General features: G+C 43.6%; 1 protein-coding gene across 3 annotated transcripts in view; it reads left to right on the forward strand.

Annotated features, from left to right (window-relative positions):
- The window catches only part of LOC139391648 (protein cordon-bleu-like), a 69,679-nt gene extending 57,021 nt beyond the window's left edge, over positions 1-12,658 (forward strand). For all 3 annotated transcript variants that reach the window (XM_071139043.1, XM_071139053.1, XM_071139062.1), the window contains 7 exons: positions 2,096-2,251; positions 5,933-6,239; positions 7,038-7,159; positions 7,345-9,278; positions 9,409-9,528; positions 10,146-10,427; positions 10,955-12,658. In XM_071139043.1, coding sequence (XP_070995144.1) covers positions 2,096-2,251; positions 5,933-6,239; positions 7,038-7,159; positions 7,345-9,278; positions 9,409-9,528; positions 10,146-10,427; positions 10,955-11,038 — 3,005 coding nt within the window. In that variant the 3' untranslated portion in view covers positions 11,039-12,658. The remainder of the gene's footprint in view (positions 1-2,095; positions 2,252-5,932; positions 6,240-7,037; positions 7,160-7,344; positions 9,279-9,408; positions 9,529-10,145; positions 10,428-10,954) is intronic.

Below are 12,658 nucleotides of genomic sequence, written 5' to 3' on the forward strand. Positions count from 1 at the left end.
TGTTTTGTCAAGTGGCCTACTGTTCTGAAAACACCTGGATGTTACGATTGATGCAACAGTCAGCGTTTGAGCTGGCCACACTGTTTTTTCACAGAGACATTTTACACAAACACAGTCCTTACAAAGTTATGTCCTGAATGTGACCAGTTTATTTTTGGATGCAATGTTCAGACATTCACAGAAGTAGCGACAGCATAACACAATCATGCAAACCGGAAAATGTAGGCTACATTAGTCCTAGTGCTAAAAGAGGAAAGATTTGACGTAACACAAGCAGTGTCATATTTAGCTAACAGAAACCACAATGTGAATTGGAACCCCCTAGAAATAACTATTTACAATTTATCACATCAAGGGTGAGCTCACCATTGATCTAAAAAATTTTGTAAAACGCTTTCTAAAAATCTAATGTAATCCGGCGATGCGTAGTGTGTGCGCCACACTGTTTTGTTTTTTCGCGTCAACCAAAGATAATAAGAGGAGGCAAGATGAGTTTGGTCTGTTTGCAGTATGCATGTTGAAGGGGTTATGTTGTCTATGATCATTCACTTCCCTTCATTCAATTCCAGAAGTTTACTTGAAAGATTTGTGAACCATTCCTTCTCCTCATTATAACATATTTTGTCTGACAGATGTTTACGTGACACCCAGAATGCATTGTATAATGTCAACAAACATGGCATCACACATAGCTGGCAAATAGCTTAGCATTAGCTCATCATAATCAGTACAACCTTCAAAAAAGTATTTTACATACATCAAAGGTGTCCATTACAATCTATGCAATAATCTGAATGCATTACTTGTCACCAATACTTGAAAACATGAATAAAACTGTAAAATACATTATGCTCAATACATACATACTGTATGCTGCAGTAGAAAAGACAACACGATATACAGAAAATAAGGCACTTACTTTGATAGGAACGCACACATGTCCAAAGTTATTATTTGTAAGGAAAACAACAATGAAGGCAATGCGAGCGCCAGCCAGGAAATGTGCCAGGGGGAAAAAGTTTGTAAGACTGCGCAAATATCTGCATATTTGATCTGTGGAAACACTCGAAGAGAGAGGTTTGTCCGGCTCAGTAAAGCCTCAAACATAAATTGTCTGCTACAGTGAAATGGGCTACTTTTATGTGAATTAATGAGGCGGCGGAACACACCTCAACTCAAACTGTTGTTAGAAAATAATTTGAAATTGACAAGTTGAAACAGCCTATAGATAATTAGCAGGCAGTGTGGGTTAACTGTCCTGTTGCGCATCAATCATATTTTGGAACAGTGCATTCTAACGTTGGGTGCATAACAAATCACGCTGGGGCGACCGTTAGAGATATTTGGAACTCACGGGTGAAAAGGTTAAAACTGCAACATTTTCTCTCAGCCTCATGGCAAAATGTGAACAACAGCATGAGATTAGCTATCAAGCAGCAACATTTTTCTCTGACCCAGGACAAAAAGTGTGGAATTGCAGGAAATTAGCTTTACAATTGCAACATATTCTCAGACTCATGACAAAATGTGTAGAATAGCTTTACAAAACGTGTTGAAATGCAGGAAGTTAGCTGTTTTCCTAAAAAACGAATCCGTTTTTCTAAAACGGCCCCCAAATGGGGTAGTCCGGCCCTGGCCTGGAGTGTTTAGTGAAGCTCCATTTATATCTCCCTTAGCTGGAGTCTGGGGCATAGAGTCTGATGTGATCTCTGCTCTGCTCTGTTTAAGGGGCTCTGATTAGAGACTCTGATCAGCAAGCAACACAATTGCCACTGAGAAGCTTTCCTTCAAGCGAGTAGCTTTACTGTAATTTCTCCACATACATTAAGCATTATAAGCAGCTTTCAGTAATTTGTTAATGTAGCCATTCATTGATTGCCTTGTATATTTTGTTTATTGTTTAATGTTTTCAAAAAAAGTAATTTCATTCTGCACAGTATGATGAACAAAGGCAATATTATTTTTAACAGTTGTATTTCCTGTTTTATTTTATTTGAATGATCATACAGAACTTGTTTTTGAATGAAACTTTCTCAAGCCGATTGATTTCCCTCATTCTAACACCCAGTGTTGCTGCATCCTTCCTTTTCTTTAGGTGCTGAGCGTCCAGTGCCACTCAAACCTCTGCGAATCCCAGTACGGGAGCTCCCCCAGTTAGTCATCCCCTCACCCCCGCCGTACCCTCCCCCTCCCTCAGACCCAGACTCCCCCGATGCCTCACCAGAGAACCACATGGAGGAGGCCCCTCAGTGTAGGTCTTTCATCCCAGCTGACCTCTACTATTGGGCTGCCTTTCCCTCCGGCAGCCAGCCACTCTCCTTCCAACCTTCATGTCTTCCTCTAACTCCTCTCCTTCTTCAGTGCTGCTTCCCTCCCTGAACTTCATAGTTGTTGTTGAATGTCCCGTGTGGCTCAGTTGGTAGAGCATGGTGCTTGCAATGCCAAGGTTGTGGGTTTGAGTCCCAGAGGGGAACAGTACCATGTACTGTAAGTTGCTCTGGTTCAGAGCTTCTGCTAAATGACTAACATGTTGAAATCAATCTCTGTGTGTGTCACAGTTTTCAAATCAAATTTATTTAACCCAGCCTAAAACCCCAAACAGCAAGCAATGCAGGTGTAGAAGCACGGTGGCTAGGAAAAACTCCCTAGAAAGGCCAAAACCTAGGAAGAAACCTAGAGAGGAACCAGGCTATGTGGGGTGGCCAGTCCTCTTCTGGCTGTGCCGGGTGGAGATTATAACAGAACATGGCCAAGATGTTCAAATGTTCATAAATGACCAGCATGGTCGAATAATAATAATAAGGCAGAACAGTTGAAACTGGAGCAGCAGCACGGCTAGGTGGACTGGGGACAGCAAGGAGTCATCATGTCAGGTAGTCCTGGGGCATGGTCCTAGGGCTCAGGTCCTCCGAGAGAGAGAAAGAAAGAGAGAAGGAGAGAATTAGAGAACGCACACTTAAATTCACACAGGACACCGAATAGGACAGGAGAAGTACTCCAGATATAACAAACTGACCCTAGCCCCCCCCGACACATAAACTACTGCAGCATAAATACTGGAGGCTGAGACAGGAGGGGTCAGGAGACACTGTGGCCCCATCCGAGGACACCCCCGGAAAGGGCCAAACAGGAAGGATATAACCCCACCCACTTTGCCAAAGCACAGCCCCCACACCACTAGAGGGATATCTTCAACCACCAACCTACCATCCTGAGACAAGGCTGTTAATGTGTAGTCCAGCTCATGTGGATATTCTATCCTGGCTTTCCAAGTGGTTCATCTCCTTTGCAGTCAGTTAAACAGTTATGAGGCCGCCTTTATAACAGACAGTCTGATAGGCCAGCTGAGCCCAATGCTGAAAGTCAGTTGTGACAGTAAAGTTCCTTGTATCCCAAATGGTACCCTATTCTCTATATAATGCTCTTCTTTTGACCAGGGCCTAATGCACTATATAGGGAATAGTGTGCCATTTTAAGACGCAACGTTAATCAACCTGTGAGGTTTTCATCCCATGTTTTTTTTATCTCCTGCTGTCTGTAAAGGGCTGTGATTTTATGTTTCTGTTGTCAGGCTGCGATAGCGGCAACTTCTTTCTCCAGGGCTCCAGAACACCTTTATCTACCCTGTCCTAGTTCTATCTTATGTCTTATTTTCCCTCTCTCTGCCTCTCCCCTCCACAGTCTACTGCTGTGCCCCTGTCCGTTTCCCGTTCTCCAAGCCTCGGTGAACAGACAGACAGACAGACTTCTCTGGCCTGCCGTCCTCTCACTGTCTTCCTCTCCTCCCTCGCTTCTTCTACACCTTCGTCTCTTCCTGCCGGACCTCTGCTCCTTCCATCCTTCTTATTCTGTTCTTAGAACTGCCCCTTGAACTGACTTTCTTTCCCATCTCTACGCTTTCAAATCCCTCTATTGTGGAATGGGGCTTCCTTTTCCTTGTGTTTGTGGCTTGTTTTTATAAATGTCTGTATATACAATATAAACTATAAGCCGTTTTGTATTTCAGCTAGTTATACAGTGGTTGGTACAGTAGAGAACTAAGAGGAGATTGATGTGTGAGGGCTGATGGGGACAGGAATGTGTGTGTTCAGTAGGCTGTTTTAAGTGCAGATGAGATAGCCATACATGTATTGAGTGTGGAGTGATTGATGGAGACATTTTGAAATGAGGGTATAAGGAAAGTCATACGATATCTCCAAATCAATGATTTGATGGTGGTGGTATAGATTTCTATATTATTGCTTAGTGTTTGTAATGGTTAGTATCTAGAAACCAGGCTGTTTTTTCTCTGCATGCTGATTGGTTGTCTCCATTAAGGAGTGACCAATAAATCAATTACACTTTTTATGTGGAGGGTTCATCCTTTTTTTGAGATGAACTCCTGGGACATTGGTTAGTATTAGTGGGTTTGTGAGAAGCTGCTTCACTGCGACAACATATCAGTGGTGAGAAGTTATGATAGCTATATAGAAGACACTCTTGTTTACATGTTTTTAGCTTTTAGTGAGTGAAATAAATAACTATTCTGTATTGGCCTATCCAGATATTCAGCCCTCCTTTAAGTGCCTTTGTCAATATCAGCATTCATATGGGTTTTTAATTGTGTTATATTGTACAAAAAAGCACTTTAAAAACATGTTTATCATCACAAGTGCAAAATTAGCATGACAGATCATTGACATCAAGGATTTCCTTGAAATGGACAAGCATGAAAACATTAATATTTTATCATTTCATTTAACATTAAAGACTTTAAAGACCACTTGTTTATTGAGGCCATGAGGAAATTATTTGTGATTGGGATTTTGTTTTGTGTGTGCTGGTAATGTGGCTTAGTGTGTTTTAGTATGTTGTGGAAAGAGAGATGATAGATGTCTATGACTGGATGTGGGTGAGAGTGTTACTGGCACAGATAGAGAGTTACTGCCAGAGTGTCTTGACTTGGTTTGTGCATGGTTTGGGTTTATGTGATGGGAGCAAGCATGAGTTCATGTTTGTGTAAGATTTTGTTTTGGATAGGGATATACTGTGCATGTGCTTGAGGTTGTGTGCGAGAGTGTTTTTGGCTGTTTTGGGTAAAGTCAGTGTGTGTCTGGTGATTAGGGAGAGTGTGTGTGTGCTGGCTGTGGTCGCAGCTGGCATGACTAAGCCAGTGCTGGGAAAGGGTTGGGAAGACCACTGTGTGAGTCACTGGATCTCCAGGAACAGGCTCTCTTCACCATTACAGCTCTGCCTGAAGTTGACAGGCCCAGCTCTCTATCTCTCTATCTCTCTCTCTCTCTCTCACTCTCTCTCTCACACACACACACACACACAGACACACACACACACACACACACTGGAGCCAAGGTCACTCAGGGGTTAGGGGGCTTTAAATCATCTCTCTAACGACTTCTCAGTGATGTGCTCTGCATGCTGGCTGGATAATACTGTAAACCTAAGAAATGGAATATACATTAATGCTCCTGCTTTTGGCTTGATGATAAGTGAGACGTTATACAATCTAAATGTTTTGCTCCAAAGCCAAGTGGGAGACCATTGAACTACGGTATATGATGCAACATGTCAATATCGTTCATGGCAAATACTGAGTACAGGATCATAAGGTATGTTTAAGCCTGCCCATCAGCGTAGAGGTTTCATTGAGCCACAAGTGTGTGTGTGTGTGTGTGTGTGTGTCTCTGAATGTATGTCTAGCTAACATTGTATAATAATATTTATCTCACTCTTCCCCTTCACTGCATCCCTCCTTTCTCATGCACATGCTGTTGCTGTGAACTGTTCTTATCAATAGACCACAGATAACATTAACTATATTAGCTTATTTTGATTCATTATACAGCTTTCTTCTGTCAGTCGATAATACTGAAAATAATACTGATGATTGTTGTTGATGATGATCATGTCTACCACCCCTCTACCCGGACCCCAGCTTGGCTGCACTCTCGGCAGCTCTCTGTGGCAGGAACCCAGACCCCAGACACAGAGGAAGAGGAGACTTTATCTATGGGCAGCAGTGGCAGCTTCCAGGATCAGGGCTATGCAGCCTCCGAGGGCATGGCTGAGGACTCTGGCCTGGTCAGCTCCCCCTTGGCCTCCGACACCACTCACCCTACCTCCCCTGACGGGAGCCTCTCCCTGGACTCTTCTGGCTCCTCTCACCCCATGATCCATCCCCTCACCAAGGACTGTTCTAGTGATAGTGACGAGGGCTGTGCCACGTGGGGCTCCAGACACAGGTACTCTAACTGTATTGCCACTCACCTGCTCTGCTCATTGCGTTATCATGGCAATGTTCAGGGTGCACACTTAGCACTGCTTTTCAATTATTCATTCTTAGTTATCCTACCCGTATGCACTTACTACTTACTACTAGTTGCAGACCCTAGCTAAAGCTGATTTTCTCATTGGATGGTTACCTAGTCTTAGATGGCCCAGTCAACCAACGAGTCAGATCCTCCCTATGATTTATCAACTCCCTCCTCGCTCCCAGTTCTCAGTTCTGCCTCGCGTCTCTCACTATTTAGTCAGCTATCTCACGTCTCGCACGTTTCTGCACCGGCTTGTTTTTAAAGGCCTGTTTTACTGCGCCAACAGTGCTTTTTGACTGAGTCACTGCAGTCAACATGTGTTGAAGCTAAGGGGCTACCTTCCAGAGTCTGCAGCGTCACTTAAATCTGCTGGCCTCTAAAGTGAGGGCTCTGGGGTTTTTCTCAGGAAAATAGGCTCTACCTAGTATGCAGGAGGAGGGTTCTCTTTGGCTTGGCCAAGAAGAGCAGGGATATAACCCCCATGCCTTTTTTAGTTTAGAAAATAAACACATGAATAAAACAGAGGAATGCTCAGTGGACATCTTGAACTAAGTGTGAAAGAAATATAAACTCAAACACAAGTACTATGAATAAATATTTCAAAGGCAGCAGGCTCCACCATCATCTAAATGTAACTTTCACATTTTTGAGTTAACTTGAGTTCTCCTTTTATGCTACCTGCAGAACAGTTCAAAACTTAACTTGTATTACCCCCTCCTCCCTTAGACACAGCAGTGATATCAGCCACAACGACAAAGCAGGCAAAACAAAGGACATCTATGACGAGGACTCAGAGCTCACCGCTCAGCTCAACCAGACTCTGGCTGATCTGGATGCTGATCTAGCAAGTGAGCTTTCAGTAGAACACAAATTCAAAGAGAACATGTTTTATTGTCCATCAAATGCACATGAATGACATACTGGAGACATCCTGGAAACCACAATTGATGCACAGGACCAAAATAAATATTTGTTGTATAGTCAATAAGGAGGCCGGCTAACACATGTATTTTCATTTGTCCATGTCCACTAGATATAAGTCACATAGATGCGGTTTCAATGCAAGAGCACCCCTACGTGATGTCCACTGAGAGCAATGATATCCCTGTGTCTGTGGTGGATATGGAGGTCCCGGTCACAGCCATAGATGAAGTCCTGGAGGACTACGAGACACCGAGCATGACGGATCACCAAGCCACACTAATGAGTAGCTCTCAAACAACAGACAATAAAGACCTGAACCACAGTCATCATCATTCAAGTGTTGGTGGCATACAGAACAAAAACAACAACGCCTGTACGTCTGACGGCTCCAGCAAAGTCAGCTCTGCTCAACCACAGCCCGCGCAGCGCCTCAAATCACCAGGGAAGAAGCTTGCCAATGGCACCACGGGGAAAGACCATACAGCAGTGGTCTCTAAGACTAAAGTAGAAGTTCAAAGATGGGAGTCCACTGAGGGAGCTGAGAGGAAAGCCTCACCTGTCAACAGCTCTCTCGCTGTCCCGGAGAGCCATTCCAAGTCCCCTGAGGAAGAGGTTCCCACCTATAGAGGCCACACTGCCTCACAGTCACAAATTAATATCACCTGTAGCCCAGTCTCTCGATTCGGTATGAAGACATTCACCATCATTCCTCCCAAGCCATTAGTTGCAACCCAGCCTCAGAAGCCAGCAGAGGCCACGGCCACTCTGAGAGCAGGTGCCATTAGAATTGACGATCAGGGTAACATGGTCAAAGTGCCCATCGCCCGAAACAAGTTTGGCGGTTCCTCTGAGTCTGGAATCAACAAAGATGACTCCGTCTCACCCCTCCTGGGGAAAGCCAAAGCCTTCTGGAGCTCCACAGAGAAGCAGGACACTTCTGCACCTTCGGTCCTCACTAGTAGAGGGCCTGTCCCTTTCACAAAGACCCCAAGCCCAGAGCCTGAGGTCCCTAAAACCACCCCACGGGTCGTAGCCTCTGACCCACCTGCAGCCAAGGCAACACCTAAGGCCTCTGAACCTGTAGCCAAGATGACACCTAAGGAAACATGCAAAGATGTTGAGGTAACAAAGGACGTCTCACAGGACGCAGAGGGCAAGGCCCCAGTTCCAGTTTCAGAGACGCCTGTGCAGCAGCAGCAGCCTATGAAATTCAACACTGGTATTCTCCAAGATCAGAAAAGAAACCTTTCTTTCCTCAAGCCGTCCAGGAGAACATCCAGTCAGTACGTAGCTTCTGCCATTGCTAAATACGCTGTGAAGCCCACCATGGCCAAAGCTGACAACATCCAAGAAGTAACAGCAGAGTTGTCTGACCCCATGAGAAAGCCACCTGGCAGTTACGGCTATCAGAAAGAGGGTCGATCCTTTCATGTAAATCCACAGCGGTCCTCTGGTACATCTACTACAGTGAAGAAGGAGAGCAGCTCTGGGTCTGGATCCTATCACGCCGGTGCTAAATGTTACCCTGACTACCTCTCAGCAGAGAAACAGGTAGTCTCTGGTGAGTCGACGCAAGGAGTGGACCGGAGTGGTTATAGGAGAAGTTCTACCCTGCGAGGTGGAGGAGGGAGCTCCAAGTCACTGGACTCTGATACAGTGGCCAATAACAATAAGCAGCATGGGTCCAACAGGCCCAGTCCCAGACAGCAGACACCGATTACACCTCCACCACCAGCACCACAATCCACCACTAAACAGGTACCTGCCATCTCCAAGCCCTCGCAGGGTCAACCACCTGCACAGAGCAGATCAGAGACAGTAGGTCCAAAAGGTAATCCAGCCCTGGCAAAGAAGCCTGAACCACCGCGATTGGCTGCAGCTGCTGCCAGCAATGACCTCCCAGAGCCCCAGCAGGTCAGTCTGTTTGGGCCGGTGAAGAAGTTCAAGCCTGTGATCATGAAGTCGGTCCAGATTGACACGTCGCTACACACCACTCTGATGTCGGCCATCCAGTGTGGGGATGGGAAGGAGAGGCTCAGAAAGGTGAGATAGAGAGACCGTCACGCTAACTTCACAAAGATCACTGTTTGTTTTGTTTTTTAAGTGGAAGTCTACAGCTAATTATAATGGGTGTAATGTAGGGATTTGGTTTCTATTTTCCCTGTCGGACTAGATATCGGACTCAAGTGCAAGCAGCACTTTGAAGAAATCGTCCTTTGTTGAGGAAGAGAATGAGCGATGTGCGCTACTGGCAGCCATTAGAGGCCAAAGTAACTCTGCAGGGCTAAGGAAGGTAAGCTATAGCCAAGAGCCAGACGGGGTTTTGCATTGGTTTTGCAATGTCTTGACGTAGCACAGGGGATCTGTTGCATGTCACTGAATAGCTCATTTCAGGAGAACAAGCAGCACTATGTTTATTATAGATGAGTCTATTTGCGTTCCTCTTGAATGTGATGTGGTTTGTTTTCATGTAAGGACCATGGTGAAATGAGAGGAGGAAATGTGTAGTTGTGAGGGAGGCCCGATGTGGTGAGCTCTAGAATGTTCCTGCCCAGCTCACCAGCAGGAATCTCAGAAATGTGCATTACTAAATCAGGTTCTCAGGGCAATAACGTGGAATTTAGGTTTGATAAAAAATAATGGAATTTTTGATTGGAGTTCCTGATTCTATTCCTTAGCTACCTGTTAAATTCAGTTGGTGGAGCTAAAGTAGATCCAGGCTAGCGACAGCTTAACTTAGAGCAAAGCTGTTTGAAATGCCTTTTAACCTTTGTTTTGCTGCCTAGTAAACCACTGGGGTTAACAAAGTATAAGAGGGAAGTTGTGTGTGTGCGTGCGTGCATGTGGAAGCAGCCGTCAAGTGGGTCTATGTATCTGGACTGCCATTGTTCCCCTCTCTACGCTCCACAGACCATATCCCAGGCTGCAGAGGAGCTTGACAAGTTCAGGAAGACTGAGGAGGAGAACAGAGCTCTGTGTGATGCCTTCCCTGCCATGCCTCCCCCTCCTCCATTTGTGCCTCCGCCACCTCCACCCCCCTCTATGCTCCCTCCTCCTCCTGCCCCTCCCTCCACTCAGCCCAAGCCCACTATGATGGGGCAGCCCCCGGGGGCTGGGGGGAATCCCGCTCTGGCCCGGGATGCAATGCTGGAGGCCATCCGATCTGGCTCTGCAGCTGAGCGCCTGAAGAAGGTAGAGTATCTTCTGTACTGCAGGATACCACACTAACAATACATTAGCAACACCACAAAAGAGGGAGACCGTTATTGGGAGCGAGTTTAGTCATCAAGTTACAGGTTGTCAATTCCACGTTTTCAGATAGAGCAAATGGAGGTGATCATAAATGACCTTTTGTGCATGCACTCACATGGGAACTCACCAGCCAGGCGACTACCCACCATTTCTCACCTAGTATCACCTTGTCTTTTGTTGCAACATGTCTGTGACGGAACAAAGAACTCCTGGGAAACATTCTGTGCTAGCTGGAGACCAAGGTTCCATCACGTAGTTCCACAGTCTGTGGTGCTGTGCAGCTTGAGCAATGTATTGTTCCGTTAGATTAACCAATGAGACAAATACAATAAAAACACTTCCATTCTTCACAAAATAGTCTACTTCTTGCATAATCTGAACTCTTAACTTTAATTAACTCAATGTCAGGTATTTTTTAATTGGTACAAAAATAACACTGGTTTTCATGTTTCATCTATTTTATTCAGGTCAATGCCCCCACAAAAACAGTCCAAGTGAACGGTAGACTTGGTACTATACAAGCAGCATCATCGCTCTCACAAGGACAATAAAGAATCTTCCAGAATGATTCCAGAACATCTTGCAGTCTGATTAGAATCATCATTGGCAGCCAAATAATATATGTTATCTTTCACCTTAATTTATCATTGTCGTTATGTATATGTATCCAGTTATTTGTACTTTAATAGTTGCAATAATTGGAAAGATGAATCAATGTACAAAAGCATGTGCCAATAATTTTTGTTGCTTTGGAATATTTATTAGCTGCTCTTGCTGATGATAATAATCTTAGGAAATAATTTTTGTTATTTTATTTTTTAAAAACGTTTTAATACTTGTCCACATGGAATTGATGCCTCATGCTGTCTTACTGTCAGTGTTATATTTGATTATTACATATTATATATTCCATGTTGTAGGATGCAGTGGATCAGACTCCTTGATATAGTGCAATGAGTAACACCGGCCAAGGATGACAAAATTTGGCTCCAAGGGACTCTCCTCTCCAGGTGGTGGGTGATTAGGTATGTATCCTAAATAGTACACTACTTTTGACCAAAGCCCTATGGGCCCTAGACAAAAGTAGTGCACTATATAAGGAATAGGGTACCATTTCGAACGCATCTTAGTTTATTTTGCAAAGCTCTGGGTATTTAGATCTCGTCTATGCTGTTGTTCAACCTTTACATGTTTTTATTCTTTGATTTATAATGCCTCTTAATATATTTATTTGAATCTTCAGAGAAAAGACTACTAACATATCCTTTCTTGACATTACAAAATCATTTTTGAAGCATTTCTGTTTGTGTAACTATTGGTGAATAATATCACCATGACTTAGTAAAATAGTTTACTAATCAATAGATATATGAGTAACAAACAAGAGGTATGGGCTTTTATTCAATTTTCAGGAAAAAAGTCTGACTATTTGCTATGATTTTATTGTTTATTTAATCACAAAGTGTTCTATGTTGTTTGCATGGGGCTCCAATGCACAGCTTTTTGTTGTTGTATTCAACAGTAGATCTGATGTGCAGTACTGTACATGAGCTTGTCTCTCTAGATGTTTTATGGCATTACTATTGTAGTTGAAAGAAAGCAAAAGTGAATATTATAATATTTTATAAATGAAGTACTATCAATATTGATCAGAATGACTGAATGATAGACTTAAAGAGCCAACCAGTGTAAAGCATGAAAATAGGGACCACAAGATTCTAGACTGGTCTGTCAAAAGATGGATTCATAGGTTGTCCAGCTCCTTAAAATTCAGTTTAGATGTTTACTTATGTTCTAGATCAGGGGTCAACTCTTACCCTACGAGGTCTGGAGACTGCTGGTTTTCTGTGTTACCTGATAATGAACTGCACCCACCTAGTGTCCCAGGTCTAAATCAGTCACTGATTAGAGAGGAACAATGGAAAAAAACAAAGGAACTGTCTTTGAGGTCCTGAGTTGAGTTTGAGGCTAGAATGTTGTATATTTTGTAAACTACAGATCAATTATTACATTAATAACTGTTGTTAAAATTGGAAATTAAACAGAATAATATGAATCCAATAAAATTGAGTTTTATAAGCTGTTGCTTTTTTGTGTTTTTGGAAGAATTTCACATTTTATTTGATCTGCAATTTTGTCTTTTTTTTCAATAAATGATTTTTGTAACCATG

Source organism: Oncorhynchus clarkii, chromosome 3 (assembly GCF_045791955.1).
Source record: "Oncorhynchus clarkii lewisi isolate Uvic-CL-2024 chromosome 3, UVic_Ocla_1.0, whole genome shotgun sequence".
NCBI classification, from domain to species: domain Eukaryota; kingdom Metazoa; phylum Chordata; class Actinopteri; order Salmoniformes; family Salmonidae; genus Oncorhynchus; species Oncorhynchus clarkii.